Raw genomic sequence first — 22865 nt, 5'->3', positions numbered from 1 at the left:
TTTTCTTTATCTGGTTCTGCACTTTATGCACATAGATATTACCATTCTTAAAATAGTCTATAAAGAAACTGGAGCTGGAGAAGTGAAATACCATAATAGACTTGAAGCCATAGATTTATACCCTTCCTAGGCATTTTACATGTTACCTAAATTCTTGACCCTGCCAAATTCCTTTATAAAATGTTCATGTCCAATGACATTAATGTGAGACTTCTCTGATCTTACTACGTCTTCCATATTGAAATAGACTTCTCTGATCTTTCTACGTCTTCCATATTGAAATTGTGGTTTTAGATGCATTCTTCCTATTTGATCTTTTTCCACCTCAGTAAGCTTTTGATGAGGGGGAGATTTCTGTGGAGGATTTATTTGGAGAATTCCAAATAATTATTTCACTTCAGATGGCGAAACTCAATTATACTATGTTTGGTGTGGATACAGTATTCATAAAGTGTGTGTGCAAAGGGGTTGGGAGTGAGGGAAAACCGCAGATGATATTTATAAAAGAGATAGGACCTCGAGTGTTCCTTAAAAGGTCAACAGATACATATGTAAAATTTTGAAAAACTTTATATCGGACAATAAGGAAAAGAGGTTCATGATTCCTAATAATTTACGGAAGATTCCCACATTTGCTATCACTTTGTAATTCTATTCTTTTAAAAAATCAGTATGGTGTAGACAGCAGCTGTATAAACCCATTACCTGTAAAATCCTCTAATATAAATTTTTTCCCATTTTTTAATGAAAAGAAAATTCACATGTACCAAAAAAAGTTCTGTGAAGGTGGAGATGAAGAGTCATCTATGTTAATCAACAAAATATAAATGATGACTTAGTAAATTATTTCTTGTTTATTATAATGAAAAAAAAAATTCAAGACCCAACAAAACAGCTAAGTGATGCATTTAAGTGAGATGTTATTTACTGAATTGAGAGTCTGTCCAAAAAAGATTTTCCCGGAAGAACAATTCACCGATACAAATGTGAGTGCAAATTTGTCTTTTTTTTTAAAGTTTAAAGCATATTTTCCAAAGTCTTCGCTTGTGTGCATGATATAAATCCCATACGTCGTTTTGTCAGCGGCAATAAAAAGCGCAGTTTATTAAAAACTGAAGTAAAAATCAAAGTAACTTCTTAGAAAACCCCAGTCACAGTTTTGTCATTGGTATATGCAGGCTGTTCCAGGGGCCCATCCAGAGCTCCTCGTCGTCTGAGTGCGTGTGGTCGCTGTGGACTTCCAGAGGGTCCCTGACGTTCTTACTGTCGGCCTCCTGTTCAACTGTGCTTTTCAGCCTGGGGCCCAGCGGCCTCCCTGCTGAGCTGTCGGTCCCCACGGGGCAAGGGGCGAACGTGACAAGAGTGGGCCTTGTGTTCATCTTCTCAGTGGAAAACGGGCCCTTGGACAACGTGTTCAGGGGGACATTCTCCTCCTGTGTCACTGCCAACTTGTCGAGTTTCTTAAAGTGCCTCCCCAGGCGCACGGGGGAAGTGGCTTTTAAGGTATCAGCGAGGCAGGCCCGGCGGGTTCGCAGCACGGAACCGTTCTGTGCGATATAGATGTTGCCATTGATGTTGCTGTGCGGGCCGCGAGGGTGCACACGGTTCCTCTGACACTCTGGGGCGCTGTCTTCTCCAGTGGAGCTGGCCTCATACTCGGGGTCCACGACCAGCTTGATCATCTGTCTCCTGGCCCACTGCCGGGAGAAAAGACAAAGAGTCACTGTCACGGGAATCAGAGGGGCAAAGGTTACAAGGCCTGTGAAATTCAACACCCGTGATGCAAAGCTGTCGGAGGTAAAGGACTGGAGAGAGGTAGGAAGAAACTACTGTCCATTCGCGGCCCAGCCCACGGCTGGTAGGGCATCCCTTCTCAGAGTCAAGCGGGGCTCCCTTAAGGAGCTGACTTTGCAGGTGCACTTGTGTTCTTGTAGATCAAGTTACTGCTCTCTGTGAAAAACAGGCGTATTATTTATATCGGAGTGAGGATCTCATCCACTGTTGGACAGTGGCTACACATTTCGGGGAGGTCAGGTTAGAAGGCAGGCACAGCATTAGTATAGCCTGTTCGTAAAATCCGTCTTGTCCCCAAATCTTAAAGATATTTTTTAAACCTGCATTATTCTAATTCCTAATTAATCCTCTGTTAGCCAAATGAGAAGCATCCTAGTGTTCTGGATACTTCATTTAAATATATTTCATTTAATATATATGTTCTGTAGATTCCACTTAGATGTATGTTAACTTGAAAGAAAATATTTTCCCATCCTGAATAATTTACCCAGTAATACACAAAACGGTAAACAAATTATTGTGAACTTTCCTCTAGTAAGCAACTGGAACACATGGACGTTTCTACATCTTTCTTTTACCAGTCCACGTCAGAAACGACAAGGAGTGAAGGCTAGCCAGTACTAAATAGTTCCACGTTTTCGGAATATGTGAACCACCAACACGTTGCAGTAAGTAAGCCACACTTTTTGGATTTCCAGGTATATCTTTCACAGTTATTATGTTTACTTACCCAGAAGAATGTTTTGTGAAAATTCAATTCCTTTTTTCCTAAATCTTTAACCCCTACCCACGATGAAAAAGAAATGGTATACACTTCATTTTTAAACTTAATTTCATTTAGCTTCTAGTATTTCCAAGCACCAGCTACAAACGTGTTTGAACATGTGTGGGATTTTTTTTTAAGTTTACTTGTTTTGAGAGAGAGCGAGAAAGAGAGCGCACATGCAAGCGGGAGAAGGGCAGAGAGAGAATCCCAGGCAGGCTCTGCGCTGTCAGCACAGAGCCTGACGTGGGGCTCAGCCTGGTGAACCGTGAGATCATGACCTGAGCTGAAATCAAGAGTCGGACATTTACGCCCCTGGGTGGTATTTTATAGAATACTTTTGGCCAGTCGAAATGTACACATCGACAAAAGTGGACTTTTAGAGCTGTCACTGTTGCAAGTTGTGTCCTGATTTTACGGTCTGCTGTTGAGCCGAAACCCCCGTATGGATTCATGGAGCCACGCGGCCAGGCCGGGCGTCCCTGGTGAGCCGTGATGCCAGATGCATTCCCAGGAGCCCCACTAGGAAGTATTAAATATGGATTAGTCGCTTGTCTTCCACGACCCAGAAGAGAGGGGAGTCCGTGTCCCCTGACACCCTCTAACGCACACATACACGTGGACAGCGCGGGCTGCCCTTTTCGGGCATGCCAGTGTCAGGTCACACAGAGAGGAGGCCCACGACCTCCCTGCAGGCGTCACCCCAGAGAGCACACAGAGGGCACAGCACACAGAGCAAGGAGCACCGCACACTCCCACCTGTCCTGCTCTCAGAGGGCCGTGTCATAGCCCTCGGAGGCTCCCGGACGCCTGTCCCGGCGCGCGTCCCTGCTGCTGTCCTGCTCTGGCACCTGGAAGCCCCAGGGCCCTCCAGACTGGCTCTCGCTGCTGCTGCTGCTGCTGCTGCTAACACTACTGGCCGGCTCTGACTCCTCCTCGCTGGCCGAGCCCTCTTCCCCTGAGGCCGCCTCTGCGCTCCCCTCCTCGGTGACCTCCAGGTCTGCCGGCTTGTCCACGGAGGCCAGCTCGCTCTCCCCTCCTGCTGGCCCGCCCTCCTCCTCCTCCCTGGGCTCCTCCTCGGGCTCTTCAGGGGGCTCCCGTTTCCTGCCTTTGACCTCCTTGACCTCCTCAACAACCGGCCTTCTTCTGGCAAGAAAGATGTTCTTCCTGGCCTTCTCTCCTTCTGACTCTGTGGACTCCGACTCTTCGGATTCAGGGGTAGAGCTCTCCTCCTCCGAGGGCGTCTCTGACTCAGACTCCTCTTCCGTGGTCTCTGACTCGCTGAACTCCGACTCCTCTTCGCTGTACTCTGTGTAGTCGCTCGAGGATTCTTCCTCTGACTCCACCGTGCTCTCTGTGGCCTCGTCTTGGTCCAGGGTGAGCTTCAGATAATCCTTGTCCGCTTCCTCAAGGCGTCGCTGCCACTCTTCACTCTCAAGGTCCACGACGCCCCTCCTCTCGGCCAGCCCTCTAACTTTCCTGAAGATCATGGGGAATATCCTGGCCCTCTTCCACGTGGTGCAGGGAGGCTCGGCCAGCGGTGGCTTCTCGATGGTGACAACTACTTCCTCCTCCTCACTAGGCTCTCTGACTTCAACTTTAGGTTTTTTAATTTTCTTTGCCTTTTCCTGAAAATCACGAAAATGCAATTCAAGTGTCAGCTGGGGGACGGTTACCAGGTGACCTTGTCCCGCACAAGTTGGGCAGGGATGAACCTGCAGGTTGTAACTAGTTGTAGAGAATGAGCGGGCGGCTCTCCACCGTTCACCCCACTGCATCCAGGCACAGAGTGATCACAAAAAAGTATTTTATTTTGGCTTGTACTTTGTATTACCAGAATCTAACGCTTTCACATTTCTTTTTCTTATTCAGAGTTTATTTTGCATCTTAGATCAAAAGAGAAAGAAGTAATCGTTAACTCTTCTTTCTCCCATCCCTACACGTTGATTAAACACTTTGTGTTTTCTTAAACAAAATTTTAAATAATCAGGAAATTATACTTTATCTGACTGGTGTATGTGAAATTTGACTATTTTCTTAATTTTGAACAGGGAAAACCTTAGCAACATTTGTTTTTGTTTTTATTTTGGATAAATGTTTCAAGTAAATATTATAGACAAGTATATAAATGACTCCTGTTAAAACGTAAGTGATAGAATTCCATTAAAAATATTGGTGGTAATGCTTTCCTTCTGTTTGATAACTATACTGTTTTCATGATTTTTAGATATGCTGGGTAATGTGGGAACCAAAGTGACCATTGTTTTGCAAAATACTTTTTATGTATTTGATTATAATGTTATTTTTATGGAGTCACATTTAGGATTTTAGAAGATATAAACTTCATTGTGGCTTTATTCCAGGTGTTTAACATTTTATCATAGGAAATAAGTTAAACATACACAGTAATGAATTTCCTTCTATAAACAAGGTGATGAAATGGTCCACATAATGAAATTTCCATGAAAAACATGTACTAAGCGAATGGGAGTTCTGATTTTTGAAATATTTTGTAGTCTGCTATTCAAATAGGGTTAAACATCACATTACCTCTTCCTCCTCATATTCTTCCTCGGCTTCACCAACCACCTCACCATACTCCTCTGGTCCAGCTGGCGGTAAGAGATGGCGACGGCTTCCATACTGAGGCATCTCATACCTGTAACAGAAACTTACAACTTTCAACACGTTTCTGTGTGGTCCGTGTAACCTTGACTGATCTCGGTGTTCTTCTTTGTCTTCATCACTCAATCAACAGACGTCTATTTACAGCACCACCTATCATGCTCCTCATCAACTAGTTACTAAAACATAGAGCAAGAACTACAACCTGATGGCCAATGGATTTTGCCATGACGGTGCCCTGGAATAACAGCAAAAAGAACCAGGTTATTTCAGATTCAGGTTAGGGGAGAGGCTAGTGTGAAGGGAACAGCATATCGTTCCTTAATGAGTTGAAGAATTTAGAACATGAAATAGGTTCTTTGTAAAACTAATAGCTTGTTCACAACATAATGTCTCTATAGTTACAGCAAAGACCTGCTTCAGACATGATCTGGAATGGTATTTACATTTTCTTTCTGTGTTTTGGGAAAGCAGTTAACGTGTGTAGGGTGGCTTGAAATGCTTATTACTGGGTTCTAAAGTATGTTTTCTTCCTAATTTCTCTTGGGCAAGTCTTGAGGCTGACTAGTTACATCAAATATTAAACATACCCTATGAAATAAATGGTGAATTCAGGAATTGAGCAAATATGTTTGAATTCTATTCCTCATTTAAATAAGTTTGAATCATTTTACTGCTTCATTAGAGTTGTGGTCAATATCAGCATAGAACATCAAACCAGAAGTGAATGTTAAAAAAATGGATAAAACCTGATTGAAACTAAAAGTAGATACATAATTCATTTTCAAGGATGAAATGGATGAAATCACATTTGCAACACAAATGCTAGTAATATCTAATAACTCATTTTTCATAAAAATATTGATACTGGATAAAAAAAAAATCTGAAGATGTACCCATGCTCATAACTGTAATAATCTTGTCCAAATTCCTGGCCAGGATCAATTCCAGACTCCATGGATAACTCCTATTGTTCAAAAAGAGAAATTGCATTTGAAAATAAATTCTCATCACATTTCATATCATATGAATTTAGATTTCCAGACCTAGAATCCCCATGACTCTCAGAACACTCCTGCCAACAAACTTTAATTTCAAATGTTAGTTAAACATATTCAACATTTTTTTTCTGGCTCCAACTATTTGACATGAAATAAAGTTATGTCATTAGAATGGAGGGGGTAAAAAAAATACATTTTTTCTAATGGTGAGTCTATTAGATCTATTAGGTGAATCTATTAAAGATTACAGATGAGCAGATCACTTGTTCTTGGGTAACTTTACAAACTACCAGTAGACAATATTTCACTGGATTTTAACTTGTTTTATTAACAGACTTTCGCCTGAAGGAATTATAATGTTGTCTTTAGCATTTTTTCATATCCTAAGAACAGCTTCATAGTACCCGGAGCACTTCTATTCATTACATTTATTTTTATTAAGGGATATGATGATGATCATTTATACATCAATTCAACACAACATTGATGTGTGAGACCGCTCAGGGATGTTTACATTTTCAAACCTGCTAATTCTACGGTGCACCTGGGTGGCTCCGTCGGTTAAGTATCCAATGCTTGATTTCTGCTCACGTCGTGATCTCACAGCCCATGAGACTGAGCCCTGAGTTGGGCTCTGGGCTGACAGTGAGGGGCCTGCTTGCGATTCTCTTTTCCTCTCTCCCTGCCCTTTCTCCACTTGCTCTCTCTCGAAATAAATAAGAATAAGTTGAAAAAGAAAACCAAAACACCTAATTCAGTCTACCCGCAAGAATGGCTAAAACAAGCAAACAACAAGATCAGCAGTCACATGTTTCGGCAGTGACATGGGGTAGCCGGAAGTCTCACATACTTCTGGAGAGATTACAAATGTGCCAAATCCTTTGGAAAATGTTTGGCAGTAATACTAAAGTCAAATATATGCATATCCTTTGACAAAAATTCAGTACAGCTCAGTTTATATGCTGAACATAAATGAGTATAAATGTGCACCAAAATACATCACTTGTAAAAGCCAAAAACCAGAACCAAAGCACAAGTCCATGAGATACACACACCTACCTCACACAGTCACAGAGAGGAACCGCCCAAACAGAGTGATGGGCAAAAGAAACACACGATTCTATATACTCCTATTTACATAAGCTTGAAACACAGACAAACAGATATGTGTGTTAGAAGCCAGTGAAAAATTTCCAATCCGTGGTAAGAGTACCTTGGATAAACCCCACTGGCTACTGTCTTGCCACCGTGCACACAAGTGTACATTTAAAAAGAAAGTCTGGCCACGGGTGGCGGCTGAGAGTGTTACATTAAGGAAAGCAAGCCAGACACAAAAACACACATACTGGATGGTATCATTCGTACATGGAGTACAAAAATATATAAAAATAAATAAAAAGGCAAACTCATAAAGACAAAGATTAGCAAAGTGGTTGTCAGGGGCTGGGGGAAGTGGGGAGAAGTTGGGAAAAGGGTACAGATTTTAACTACAAGATGAGAATGGTCTGAGGATTGAATGTATAGCATGGTGACTGCAGTTGATAACTATGTAATTGAAATTTGGTAAAAAAGATAACGGTTCTCACCAAATAGCAAATCACAACAATGTAAACTTTAAATTTCTTATGATTTTGTCAAATATACTTAAACAAAGCTGAAATTATATATATATATATATATATATTTTAATTTTTATTTTATATTATTTATTTTTTTACCTAACATACTTAGGAAAAAAACAAGCCAGCTGAGTCATTGGCGGAAAGGAGAAATAATATGCGGGTGTTGGTATGGACAGGCTAGTAGGGGGTGTGCATTTTGTAAAAATTTTTCCTGCTGTGCAGTACCACTTGCTTACTTTTATGTCTGTAGTTATATTTCAACAAAAAGTGCTCATTACAGAAAATGGTAGTAGGAAATGAGGTCAATAACAATTGGGACACAGTCAAAGTCTAAATTTAAGTTATTCAAACTAAACACTTTAAATATAAATCTCTCTACCTATATTTTTCATATTGGTAGGCTTGGACTTTTGACGCATCTAAAACCCAACACAATTATACTGGTTTAAATGAAGCAAACTGATTTCAGAACTAACGCTTTTAAACTCTTTGGCCAATGCATGTTTAGTGTCATGCATATGGAGACTGAGAAAAGACCAACAGATTTTGAAGTTGAAACCTAAATGTTCATCAGTGGAAGAATGGATAAAGAAAATGTAGTACATAAATACAGCGAATATCACTCAGCCTTATAAAAGAAGGGGTTGCTGTTATATGCAGCAACATGGATGAACCTTGAGAACGTTATGCTAAGTTAAATAAGCCAGTCACAGAAGGATAAATACTGCATGATCCCATTGAACAAGGTGTCTAAAATTGTCAATCTAGAATGATATGGCCACGGGGTGGGGGAGGGAGAAATGTGGAACCGCTTTCAACTGGTATAAAGTTTCAGTGAAGCAGGATGGAAAGTTCTAAAGATCCTTTATGCAACACTGTGTTATTATAGTCAACCGCACTGTGTTATCCATGTAAAATTTAAGAGGGAAGATCTCAAGTTATGTGTCGTTACAACAATTAAAAACCAAAGTCATTTGGAATTTTGATAACTTTTGGCAATAATGAAAAACAAATATTTATGGAAACATAATGCAACTGAGTGAATTTCAGATTTTCAGAGTTAGAATCAAATAATTTCCTTTACAGACACACACTTTTATTCTCCTAAAGGGAGAATAGGATATATACCTGTTATCAGATGACTTAAAAAATATCACAGAAGGATAGAAGCAATTGGAAAGGAATCCAGGAAACTTAATCCTGGATTCAATCAGTCACTGTGTTGTCTGAGCTAGGTGGGAAAAGACAGAAGCTGGTAGAAGGGAATCATCTGAAGGGTTCCTTTTAGATTCTTATACCATCAGTTACTGAAGGGCAGAGCATCAACTATGCAGAGATAGATGATAGGTAGACAGATGATAGGTAGATACATGATAGATAATAGATAGATTATAGATAATAGGTACATAGATAGATACATAGATACGTACATAGATACACAGACACATACATACATGAAGGAAGGCATAGCAACCATCAGGCTCCCTAACTGGCCTGAACAGACTGGGGCTATCAACTCTTTCCACTGCCCCATGCAGTCCCTGTTGCCTCACATTTTTTCTGACCACACAGACAAGACAGAATTATTTTAGCAAATTACTGACAAAGTGTAAACGTGTATACTAATGCAAACAAAAGCAACAGTATTACTACCATTTGCTGAGTTTCTTCCTACCGTGCTCCGGTGGCTGAGGTAGGAGCTTGTATATTCAATATTACTGCCAAGATTTTGGGGATGATGAAACGGAAGGAGAATGTCTTGACTATGGTTTTGCATCGAGTAATTGCCATTCGGATCTTAAGTCCGAGTTATCTGATTCAGTAGTCTATGGGAATGTCTTCCTAGAAATTTTAGCTAAAAGTTTACAAAAGTTGAATATTCCTGCCACTCAACCTCCAAATTTTAGAGTCAATTCTAACCACTTAACCACTTGGATCGCACTTTGGCAGCCAACTATGCCAAAAGAAAGATACATTTAAAATAAACATTATTTTAAAAAATTTAGATAGTTCATAGTGCATACAAGTATTAATTATGTGCATTAATTTTAAAATTCTGATTATCTTTTTCTCATGGCAGCAGAAAATGTCCTAGGCATTTTGAAATAGACATGTGTCCAAAGGCATCATGTTTGAATCCCATGAAATGATTTAAGAGTGGCAATCACAACCCAATTTCTACTTTTCCTTATTTCAGTACAGAGGCCAGAGCTCTTTCCTCAAACCCTGACTGGTCCCAGGAAGGGTTCTGATGCATCTAGATTCACTGAGACAAGAGAATCATCAGGTTCGTGATCTGTCTCTTTCAATGAGAGCTTGTTTTCAACAGGAGCCAAGGGCTTCCTTGTCTAACTCCTAGAGAACGGAGCTAAGGGTTCAGAATTTCAGCCCCCCCCCCACCCCCAACCTCCGGCAAGCAGGTAGAGGAGTGATTTTCTCGCCTACTTATTTGTGTTAATGTTTAACCACCTCCTGTCCTGTCTTGTACAATCGTGTTGGCAGTCACCCAGTCTGCCTACAGGTAGAACGGGCCTTAATTCCGAAGGCTCAGCGAGGTTGAAAAGAAAAGAAAACGGATACCTCTGGTTTAAGAAGAGAAGGCCTCAGCAGTTGCTGTTGCTGCCAAAGGAAGTTAAAATAGAACAAGGTTTAGAAAAGACTTCGGGTGGAAAAGGAAGATCGTGATTGAAAAGAGAGAAAAAAGAGGGCCACAGCTTAAAACTGGTTACCTTGGGATTATGATTGATCATTCATGTGGTAGCAACCGATATTTTGACTATTTATGTTAGAACATAAAATAATAGGGTTTTGCAAAACAAATCTCATCATTGTTTGATTAACTTCAAATCACCTTAATAAGAAACTTATAAATAACTTTTTAGTACAAACTTAATATAGTTACTTATGATTTTAAAAGCACTGTAAGTGCCACAGAATCCTTTTGAACATGTCTAACCTTGTTTTAAATTGCCCCTCTTTTTTTTCTCCCCAATCACATTAAATGCAATCAGGTTGATTAGTGAGAAGAGGAGAGCGCACAAAATCATGATACAGTTGTAATATACTCAACATCAATATTTAAGAAATGCTCCCCATTTTTCTTTTTACCAAAACATGAGTTGCTTACATTCAGGCATTAAGCACACTTTCGGAGGTTCTTTGTGATTAGGGACATCGTCCTTCCTCTGATTTCGTGGGGATCACTTCTTACTGCCTCCCAACCTCACCCATACTTACTGAAAGGAAACCAGGTCTCTATTGGTCCGTTTCACGATAATTTATCAAACTGTGGCTTACCCACTCTTTGAGGGGTGGGGGGGTGTAGCTACACAACATGAATCTTACAGTAAGCACTGGGAATGTGGGCACAGAAGTTCCGGGAGAAGTTCCAGCAGTGAAGCAGACGTTTGAAAGGACCAGCAGGACAGCTATGAGATTGAAGGGCTACAGTTTCCATGACACGGCTGTGGGCGAGCTGGTCTAGTTAAGGCATTCACTCAAGGAAGCAGGAAGTTGGAGCTAGAGATATCCTATCCGGTCTGTTAGCTGTTATAATTGTCCCCGAAAACCAATTATTCTTAAATTCATTTGTCTTGATCTCCAAACACGTTAGGATTTGTGCATTTCTACACTACTGGCCAATCAGGGTGCACACTCATTTCACCATCTTGACTGGGAAGCTGTCTGCTAAACTCTGCTGGGTTCTCGGTGGCCTCATAGGCAGCACGACTCTCCGAGCGGCCGGCCAGATGCCACTGGCCAGAACACCCGCTATCGTCTCCACAGACTCAGACTCAAACGAACACGATGCAAAACCAGAGATTTCTCAGTCTGACCTTTCACAACTCTTTACGATCTTAGCTCGAATATGTTGGGAAGGAGCCTTGGACTGGTAAAAAGGATAAAAGTTAAGGAATCCTAGGTGGCTATGTTAGGTTTATAGCCTCCAAGAAATAAATTTGGTGGAATATTGGACAATATCAAGTAACAGCAATTCAGGCAAAATATGATTTATCCTTGAAAAGGTGAGCACTTGGTATTTGTTCACCCACTTAAAACCCCCAAACAAAACAGTAACAGGTACACAAGAGAATAAATAGCACAGCACATTTATAAGTTTCGTTGAAATAAAGGAGAATACCCTGGCTATGAAAGAATGTAAACCAGGCTTTCCTATAATGCAAATATTTTCCTAGTAGGCTTGATATAATATCAATACCATAAAGCCCTTACCTCTGATGCATACCCTCTCCTGCAAGGCAGAAACAAAGAAATCAGTATTAAACAACTTAGAGTTTCAGATTAAATAAAATTATAGATAAGGGTGTTTTTAAAAATGTGAGGGACACTGAGAAGGTAATTTTTACTAAAAATTGTCTCGGTGAGAAATACAATTTGTGGCAGTATCAGGACAGGAGGATCGAAGTTTCATGCCTGCATTACTAAAAACAGTGACCAGCCAAGACCCACATGCCATATGATACTCAACCATACACAGTCTATTATATCCCAGTGGTGTATAATAACACACTTTGACTCTGTTATTGTCAAGTGGATCAAAAGTATTCTACATCATCTGCATCCTAGACAAGTTTTAATGTATATAAGATGCTCATTTGGGGAAAAGGTTGTTTTATACATGAAAAGCATACTGGTACAGAATGAAAAAATTGCCTCAATGACTACAATATATTCTTCCAAACATTTGAAAGGTTTTTTTTTGTCTGTTTGCATCAATTTATTCTAAAAGTAATGAATGCAAAATACTGACTAGCCTTTAAGGGTCAAGGACATTATCAGATATAATATAAGAGCTGACTATTGTCAGAGGTATAAGAGCCAAACATTCAATATTATGTAAGGGTTTGTAAAGTTCATGGACGACAAGTTGGGGAAAGGTTTGACTATAGTTGAGAGGGGAAAAATATATATATATATAGAATGCTTTCAGTATTGAATGTCTTTAATTGTAAAGATTTTTTGTTTCTCATTCACTAAACAGTTGATCTAAAGTGTTATATGTATAGTATGGTGTGAAAGACCGAGTATACAAAGCTAGTAACTGCTACGAAGAGGCACTCATAACTTTAAAGTCCAACAAAACAATATCTGTAGAAAATTTCTTTAAAATATTACAAGGCCTTTACAAAAGAAGTCTACTTATCTGAACAAATCTTAAGTGGTTAAGGCATTGCTGATTGAAATGGTTGGTAATAATGGTAATATAATGCTTAGTTAATCCTGTCGCAATTTATTATCTGAAATGGACCTTCAGTGAGTTTTGCTTCTATGATTCTGCCAATAGTTATGCAAATTATAATCCTTCTAAAGCATTTAGAAGTTTACTGAATTTATATCTTTCAGAGACAGAGAAAGCTCATACTTAGGTTTTAGTAATGAGAATTGAGTCATATACATGATATAAATGTCCAACGAAAGCTGGACTTTGATCTCCAGGATTTTTATGCTGCCTTTTTTTGGTGTTTGTTTTTTTTCAGTAGCAGTCTTTTTCCTACGTGTGGAGAATAAAATACCAATAGATGAACTACACTGTTTCCATTAATCTTTTTGTTGTCTTTCACGTAGTTATTTGGATTGTCTCAGCTCAAAGGCAGAAAGTGACTTAGAAAAAGTACAGAACAGAATCAATATGTATAATTGTCTGTATGCTTTCAATTAATGTGACTTTCTGTTGACTCTTACAAGACAAGTCACATAATACTGATGCATTTTTATGCATATGGTATTCCATGTGTGTTAATTATCATTGTATACCATTTGTATGCATTTAATAAGGAAAACATATGGTAACTTACTTATATCTTTTATCAAGGCATCTAATAATTTCTTATGCACAATTGGAACATAATAAATGCAGAAGACAAATAATGTATTATGATTCTGGAGGTTCATTGGCAGGTTGTGGGGGCTTATGGGTTGAGAAGGGAAATAATATTTTGGCCTACGAACTCAAAGAATATTTATAGGTCTCATGCAGAAGGCATTCGAACGGACTTTTACAATGAATCCAGGGATCTCTAAATAGAACGTGAAATAAAAACTATTAAATATAAAACATGGGAATGGATGTTTCATTTGAAAAGTGTAATATACTAATAAAATGTTTAGACTAAACAAATACTATAAAAATGATACAGAAAAGGACAGTGTGACAACTCAGTGAGGCTGCACATACCTACATAAAACTGTTATTTGGAGTTTTCATAATATTTCTTTATAATTATTTAGAGGGTATATTAAAAATTTCTCATATCCAAGAAGTTGATACAAATAGCTTAAAAAACACACACACTCAAATGAAAGCTTACACAATTATGAATAATACCTTGTCAGAGTCCGCCAAATAGCACAACTTCCAATGCATATGACCAGCTGCCAACAAAAATTCCAACTGAAATGTTTCAGTGAAAGACAGAAAAAAATCAGGTTCAAAAACCCCAAGAAGGAAATCACTCTTGATTTGGATGAAAAGAATCTGAAGCAAAGGAGCTAATGAAAATAATTCGATTTATAGATTTTTCAAAAAATCTGATACTGTTAATTAAGGATGACAGACCAAATTCTTGAAGAAATGTCACATAATATAAGAGCTGAACAAAATCTTTGAAATGATGCATTATACGGGCCTATATTAGGTATCTACAATGGAGATCAGCCGGCAAGATTTTGGCCTACATTTTGAAACCATGTTTTGTTTTCCTGTGCAAACTTTTATCTTCTACAATATTAAAACTGCAGAGTAAATCAAATAATTATGCTTGTATTCAAAGTGGGGATTTCCAGTAAATAAAATTTATTCCATGGGTTAGGTGGGAAAACAGAATAATTACTTGCTGGTCAAGTGTAGTTTTCATTAAAGAGATAGGAAGATAGCACTTAGCTCAGCTGAGGTCTTTAAGAATTTTCCAAGTTGAGTTCTGAGAAAAACTACAACATAATGTGTTTTTGGTTTTTTTTTTTTTTTTCCCGAGGATAAATTTTTATCTTCTTCACTTAAAACAAAGAGTAAAAGCCTATATAAAACTGATGACACTCCACCAGACATACTCTTTCTTGATTTCTATTTAAAATTTTTATATCTTATTTATACAAATAAGTTTGGATGATTTATCTAGAGTAATTAAAGGTAACTAGAAATGAAGCCAATAATGTTGTTCTAAAATTAAGGTAGGCAAACCTTAAACCAGCATAAGTCCAGTTTTATATTATTGATAAACTTAATAAAAACATTTAGAATTTTCATCCATCAAATAGCAACTAAATTCATACTAGATAAACCTCTGTAGACATTTAGTTAACTTTATTTTGGTGAAACGAATTAGAATTTCTTTATTAAACTGAGATAAATATTTTCTTTGAAAGAGAATCTTATGATAAAATTATAATGACAAGATGATAACATCATGTGGACAAGCAAAACCGAAGGTCCCTGTCAACATCTGTGGGAACAATGAAATGTCTTATAAAAGCCAACAGCTCAAGATTTATTTTCATTATAGAGAGGGGAAGAGAAAGCATCATGAGAAATAAGTAGACTAAGACAGTAACTGAAAACATAAAAGATTTTTCAACTGTATAAGCATACTAGTAAGATCAAAGCAAGCCAGACTGAAGACTGTTCATGTAAGAAAACAGATGACTACATCTCATAGCACCTGGGATTTATTTTGGAACACCATAATGTCTGTCAACTCCTACATTTCTAGATACATAACATTTTTACTTTGGTAGTATTTAATCTTACCAAATACATAGGCTTCAAGGAAGAAACCGAACCTATGATATCATTTTTTTAGCTTATTTTAACAGTTTGCTTCTTTTTTTTTTTTTTTTTTTTCTGGAGCACTCAAATAAAACTATGATCAGGAAGCAAATGTAGACGTTACTGTATTAACATGTTAACAAACCACTGGTTTAAGTTGGATATCTAACTTTCTTGCCCACATATTCCCACTGAAAAACAGACTGAAATTACTTACTTTTTAAAACAAACGTAGACAAATAATGCTACTTCGTGGTTAAGAAAATTAAGGTAAATCTATAATATGAGTTAGAAACGATGAGGTTAATAATCTTTAAAAGTAAAAAATGAGGGAAAAAACAGCACTGCACGGAGTTTTGGGTAAAAGAATGGAATCTTCTCTAACGTTCCCATTTGCCTCCACTCGAAGATTACGGTCAACAAAAGAGTTGTCCGGTTAAAACACGAAGAGCAACATTACAGGGAAGTAGATTCGCTGTGAGGTCGGTTTTCAGTTCCCTCGCCAATCCTGTGTAAATTCCCCTGGTTTTGTCCAGAGGTCATTTCCACATTTTCTGTCTCTGGAGGGCAACTAGTTTCAAGGCCTGAGTTGTGCATTGGTGGGAAGTTTTTTTCTATTTGACTGTACATGTTAGCTACTGACTTTTCAAGGTCTGCTACGTTTTTAATATGCTTGAGGATGCCTTTTGGTTCCCTTCGGGGATCCGCCTTGCACTCCGTGGTGGATGCTGGCAGCTGTGTCCCAGAGGACATCCTTTCCTCCGCTGGTGTTACACCGACAGTACCTTTAACAGCTGGTATACGGACACACCTGGTGGACGGAACCGAAGGGGGAGGAGACAGTGGAGAAGGAAGAGGGGGGCATGGCGGAGGGAGGGAAGGAGGGGAGGGGAGAGGGAGTGAAGGAGAAGCAGAGGGAGGGGAAGGGGGGCCGGGCAGCAGAAGAAGTGAAGGAGGAGGATGGGAAGGAGGAAGATAGGAAAAAGCAACAGGAGTTGGAGGAGGAGAGATACGGGGTGGTTCGGGAAGAATTTCGAAAATGTTCCTTTCGGCTTCGACAGTCAGCATACACACGGGTGCCTCCCTCCTAAAGACTGGAGAATGCAAAATGCCAGGCGTCGAAGGAGAAAGTTCCAAGGAACAGTCAGCCGGAGAAATGGCGGCATGAGGCTCTGACTGGAGCTCCACAGTTCTTGACACGGTTGGCAAAGCGGAGAAGGAGGAGCGAGGTGAAGGAGAGACACAGGAAGAGTCTGAAGATGGAGATGCCACGTGTTCTGTTCCGAACACAGGCAGTGAATCACCTGGCCTCATTTCCTCTCTCTCTGCCGCCTGCGTATCCCCGGCTCTCGGCAGGGGCCTCCCGCTACCTCTTTGGTTTGGACAGGTTCCAGGGCTTTCCTTTCTACCTTCCCGCCCGTTGCTCGGCCAGTGCTGCAGATCTGTGGTCTCTGGTCTCTTGGGAAGTTCCCACACTGGTCTCTGAGGGAAGCAGACTGGCCGATTCCACATCCTCTGAAACATTTCTCTCGGGCCCCTCAGGGACTTACTCCTGCCTTTTGTTCTGGGTAAAAGTGAGTCTATGCAATCTGTTCTTAGCAAAAAGTCTGAATTTGTTGGTCTTGGATGTACGGTTTCCTTATAAAGAGCACTGTGGGTACTCAAGGCGTCCTCATCAGATACCAGTGGGAACGTTCTTGCCGACGCGGGCTGGTCGTTAAGTGGTCCGTCTACACGAGCCTCTCTGTGAGCCCGAACAGTGCTGGAAGAAAAGGGCATCCCACTGTGTTGATTTTTCCTGTCTTCTGAGACTGATTTATTTCCCCTGCTTTGTTGGAAATGGTAGAGAAGGAAAAGACTCGAAAGAAAAGAACATAATGAAATGTAAGGAAACAGGTTGTGACATAACTTTCACGAGAAAGATGTCTTTATGGTTCTTGTCACTACTTCAAGACACAAGAGGCCAAGTAACACTAATCTACTGATTAGCAACACTAATCTACTAATTACTTTCGTGCCCTTGGTCTCAGAAAGGCAGGGCAGGAAAAGCCTGAGAGCTGTGAGTGGCAGGAGAAATTTTCATTTTTAAAACCTGTGTCAATCTGTAGACTGATTTTTTTTTCCCCTGATTACTCTGATACAGCGAAGTATCCAGAGCCAGACATCCCAGTTCTCTCTCTCTCTCTTTTTAAATAAAGTTTAATTTTATTTATTTTGAAAGGGAGATAGAGGGCAAGAGGGATGGGGCAGAGAAAGAGGGAGAGAGACAGAGTCCCAAGCAGGCTCTGCACAGAGCCCAGCATGGGGCTGGAACTTGGGAGCTGTGAGACCCTGACCTGAGGTGAAATCAAGAGTTGGACGCTTCACCGACTGAGTCATCCAGGCACCCCATAACAGTTCTCTTATGTAGAAATCACGATCCTCCAAATTGCAAACCAGGGTTTTGGCGAATGGTTCTACATCCTTTGCTTTGCTTTAGGGTGCTCAGAGCTGATGGTTTTGGGGAAAGGATCCTTCGCTGTATCTGATTCGGGGTCATTATCTCTCATCTCAGTAATTCTGTCCTGGAGCTAAAAGTACTCTCGTACCTGCGATGCAGCTGACCAGAGAATGCAGAAAGGATTTCTCTATTCTCCAAGGACAGACGGGAGAAATTTCTCTCACAGGGCTCAAAATCACAATTGAGAAATGGAATTGATGCCAGAACCTTGACAGAGATTACTTTCTTCGATTTCCATTTTAAGCTTCATCAGTTTTAAAACGCTATCAACATTACCATAAGAGGGGTTAGTGGTATTTAGTTTGAATATGATCTGCATCCAATTTTGGTCAAGACCGACTTTAAGGAAAGGTTTATGGTAAAATAACAGTTTCGATATCCCTGCAAGATGTGCTCAGACACTGACACTGAGTGACGGGCTGCGAGTGACAAATGCAATTGAGTAGGTGAGGGGACGTGAGCAAGGGTCTCTAAGGAAAGCATCGGTACATCCCCCCACCTCCCGGCAAGGCTGGGTGCTTCCCAATAGTCTCTCATTGGGTCTTGCTCTCAAGCCCAAACAGAGTAACGTTGACTTTTGTTATTATTTAATCTCTAGCCACACAGGAATGAAATAAAAGGAAACACTGTGAATACAAATTAAGTAGCCGCGCTGGTAAGAATGACAGATAAGGCAATAAAATGCTATATAAAGCCAGAGTTGTTACTGAATCATTTCACTAAGATACAAACTACACCTACACGTGGATGTGGGGCGTCAGGCCCCCTTGAATAATAAAGGAAGGACAGATAATGCGGATTAAACCGACAACAAACACTTACTTCTGATCTTGCCAAGTCATTCTTTTTCAAAAAATGGACTTGACATATTATTTGGCAATTTTTTATAGATTTGTTCTTGTTTAATTTTTCCTGGAAAGAATGATACTACATCACTTTTGATGGAGAGGTATCTTTAAATATTTTCAAGATATTTTACTATCTTTAAATTTAAGCATTTTAAGAATTTCGATACTTTGCCTTGAGAGGCACAGGTACTGTCAGTGAAACACTTGTTTTAAGTTCACGCCATTTCAAGATACCAAAAGGGAATGAGATATGGAAGATGGGACTTTCTTTTTAAAAGCCGATGACTCCAAAATAGAAGATGACGGTTACTTAAATTTAGAGTAAAACAGCAGTTAATCTATTCTATTGTATCTTTTTACCCTAATGCCTTGTATTAGAATGATATTATTTACTTACTTATGCCTATGTATCCACAGGTGGGAAAGAGAAAACATGGGACAGAAAAAAAAGAGTTTGAACTATAGTTAATTGGAGGTGATTATGAAAATACTAACAGGAACTTGCTTTAAACATTTAATATGTATATCCAGAAAAGAAAACACACGTTTTTATATTTTCCGTGTATTTACTCATACAAATGATATGTGCTAATAGTTTAGATAAAATCATATGGCACTTATCCAGTGGTCTCATCACAGAAAGTAGCTAGCCATCCATTTCCCGTGCATAGGCAAGATTCAACTTCATTACACACGGCTGATTTCGGCCCCCAAACAGAAATTTTAAATGAGACTCTAAGAATAGTTTCTATGTCCTAACTAAAAAATCAGTCCGCGCCGATTTATAGAGAAGATAGAACTAGGGTTTGGAAGAAAGTAAACATATAATGCTATGATGACTATCACAGCGGTTGTTGAATCCGTACGAAGTTATCAACTAGTTCATGAAGATTTTTTTTCAAAATGACCTTTGATTTTTTTCTTTTAAATTTGATAATTCCTCTGGAGCTAGTCCATTTTTTAGTAACATAAGGTTTGAATCCTTGTATAAAGTTTTTTAAGAGATGGGTCAAACATTTGTTAAAGATAATTCAATGTGCAGAACTCAGGATCCCTCATTAAATACATATTATAATTGCAAAACTGTCTACTTAGTCTATCACAGTTTTTCAAACAGAAGTAGTCCTTAACTGTTGCTATTTGAAAATGATCACCACCACACTATATTGATTCCAGATGATGTTACAGTATGCTTACTTTTGCTAAATAAAAATGAATATATATCCCTCAGTAATTTCAGAGAAAATAAAACTTAACACATAAGTCTTTCTTAGTTTCTGAATATTTTTTTGCTGGAGAGAGGTGGTTAATATAAAGAGAATCAAATCGTATTGGCTCAATTCCTACATTCACCAGTAATTCAAAAAGATACCATCATTTTCAGCTTATTAAAAAGTTAAAACTATATTTAAAGCATGAATCCTGTATTATATTGTTAGTTTAGAAATAGAATGTCAAATACTAAGCTGTCAAGCATTAAATTCAATTTTAGCATTCAAATATACAACATTAAAATCAGTTTTAACATTTTTGAAACTTCTTAACATCACCTTGCGCATGTCGGGATGAGCACTGGGTATTGTATGTAAGCCAATTTGACAATAAATTATATTCATAAAAATAGTGGTAATATGACAAAATTATCGATACATGTGTTTAAAACTGGCTTTCCCATTAAAAGGTAAATTTCTTAATTTTTGAGGCTTGCTTTATTCCTACTAGTAAATGCTACAAATGTAACAGAGTAGAATAATGTGTTTTAGTCCCTCAACTCTGCCAAATTCTAGTTAATAAAAGGTGTCTTGGATTTAATTTAGTCAGATCCAAAATTTTATAATATCCTTGGTTGTTTTGCATTTCATGTCCAGAAATAGGTCCTCTTTATTTTTAAAACATAGGCAAGTTAAATAAGTCAGAAAGGAATCTGGTTATGAAGGTAGCACCAATCTGGAAACATCTGTGAAGTCTTTTCACAATACTTTAAAAGTCTTTCAAATGTGTATGAGTTAATATTGCTTAGAGGTTCCAAATAACACAGGAGAAGTATTAAGCTATCACAGCAGTCTCTTTTGAGGGGAATATAATAAAAAGCATATTCTTTAAGGGGTTGGATATTTAATATTTAATTCTTTATTTGGGTTTCAGATTTTCGCTCAGATTTTAATTACCCCATCCTATGACATCCCGAGACAGTCTCTGTAAGGAGTCTATGATTTTAGAACAAACCATTGGTTTTAAATTACCAAATAAGAGTTGCCTTTGCATACTAAATCAAGAATTACTCTTTTATGATTGTGCTTTACCTTTTCTTTATTTTTTATGAGAAAAAAATTTTTTTTCAGAATGTGTTTTGAATTTTGGAGAAAAAAAAGTGCATAACTGTGAAGGTTTAGAGATTATATGATTCAAGCTAGTCATCTACAGATATCTCTCCTCCAGCCAAGTACTTCTTTCTCTACTCATTGTTTAAAAATGTTATTTTGTTTGTTTGTTTGTTTGCGTTTTGGTTATGACTTTTCAATTCAACTTTTCTTAGGTTCTCGTCTTAACAATTTGTTTTCTTTTTTTCCCATTCAAAGTAGTAAATAAAGTAGGCTGCAAACCGTGTTTCCGCATCAGGTGGAAATGAAATACTCACCACCCAGCATCCATCAGGCCCACCTGTCTGGCAGAGCAGCGCCCTGGCCTACTTACATGGTGCTGTCTCCCAGCTCCTCATACAGGTGCGCCCCGGGGGGCGGCGGGGGCGGCGGGGGCGCGGCCACAGGTGCGGGCGCAGGTGCGGCAGGCTTGGCTGCGGGTAATGCCGACTGGATTCGCGCTGTCTTGGTGCACTCGGCTTGGCGTCTTTGAGAAGGCAGGGATGTTGTGGAAAACCATTTTAGAAATCATACACTTCTCCGAAGAACCCACTTAAAAAAATCGTTAACACAAATACTAGGACTTATAAACCGGTGTGATTACAGCAGCATCCCCACAGAGTATCGTTTTCCTGTATCTTCTTCCCCTTTAAAATATCTACCCTGAAATAATGGCTGGAATTTAGTAGAAATATTTGCATATTATGTGAAATAGGAATATGAAAGGTAGGAGTCAAGCTATCCATAAAAATGTGATTTAATAATTGGGGGCCATGGAGTGGGTCTCCTTCCTCAGGTGAGGCACGTTGAAGATGCATAATTTTTCTTTATTATTCATCTTCCATCTAGTTCAAGAAAAGTTATTTCATTTTAAATGATTTGAAACATGTTTGACATTAGTTTACGGTGCCCCTTTGGGAGAGAGACGTGGCTGGCTTTTGTCTCCTTTGGACTCCTGGGAGGCCTGGGATTCTTGCCTTGGAGTTGCAGCCACGCTTATTGAATGTCCTGGACACCCAACTCTTAGTTCCTTCCTCAAAACCCAAATCTCAAAGAGTGGGAACCGTCAGAGTCAACTGCCTTTTTCACATTTCCTCCCTCCTATCCCATGTGAAAACCCAGCCTGATTCCTTACATACAAAAGCACATGGGAATTTGAACCAAAGTATACACCTTCTGCAAACACAAGACAGACCGGTGATCCATGGTTCTGAGCAGGCCGACTACTTTATCAGCAGAATCCAGGCCTTTCCTTTTCATATTACGTAAAATCATATGCAAGATATTAATTATACTTACACTTTAAACCTGTTTTGAAAAGCAATAAGAAAAAAAAGGAGAAAGCTACATTAGAAATACTGCATTCATAATATTTTAACATCTGATTTATTCCAAATTCTGAATAATTTACTGGTGAAACTCATAACGACACAGACCTATTGACACAGTAGGGAAACTAAGTGTTTCAGTTCAGAAAGTAAAAATGGGGGAACACTTTATTGTTGTTGTCACTGTCCTACAAGCTGTGAAAACATTTTTTTTACAAGAAAACAAAGAAATGAACTAAAT

The 22865-nt window shown here is 39.0% G+C and overlaps 1 protein-coding gene across 1 annotated transcript in view; it reads right to left on the bottom strand.

Moving 5' to 3' along the window:
- Window positions 1–792: 792 nt before the first annotated feature.
- The window catches only part of PCDH15 (protocadherin related 15), a 741840-nt gene continuing 719767 nt past the window's right edge, over window positions 793–22865 (bottom strand). The window contains exons 29-36 of the mRNA XM_049646661.1: window positions 22596–22604; window positions 21631–21783; window positions 14152–14217; window positions 12039–12057; window positions 10386–10424; window positions 6079–6149; window positions 5108–5216; window positions 793–1697 (exon numbers count right to left, since the gene is read on the bottom strand). Coding sequence (XP_049502618.1) covers window positions 1152–1697; window positions 5108–5216; window positions 6079–6149; window positions 10386–10424; window positions 12039–12057; window positions 14152–14217; window positions 21631–21783; window positions 22596–22604 — 1012 coding nt within the window. The 3' untranslated portion in view covers window positions 793–1151. The remainder of the gene's footprint in view (window positions 1698–5107; window positions 5217–6078; window positions 6150–10385; window positions 10425–12038; window positions 12058–14151; window positions 14218–21630; window positions 21784–22595; window positions 22605–22865) is intronic.

The sequence above is a fragment of the Panthera uncia genome, chromosome D2 (assembly GCF_023721935.1).
Source record: "Panthera uncia isolate 11264 chromosome D2, Puncia_PCG_1.0, whole genome shotgun sequence".
Lineage (NCBI taxonomy): Eukaryota > Metazoa > Chordata > Mammalia > Carnivora > Felidae > Panthera > Panthera uncia.
This window is presented reverse-complemented; position numbering and strand designations above follow the sequence as displayed.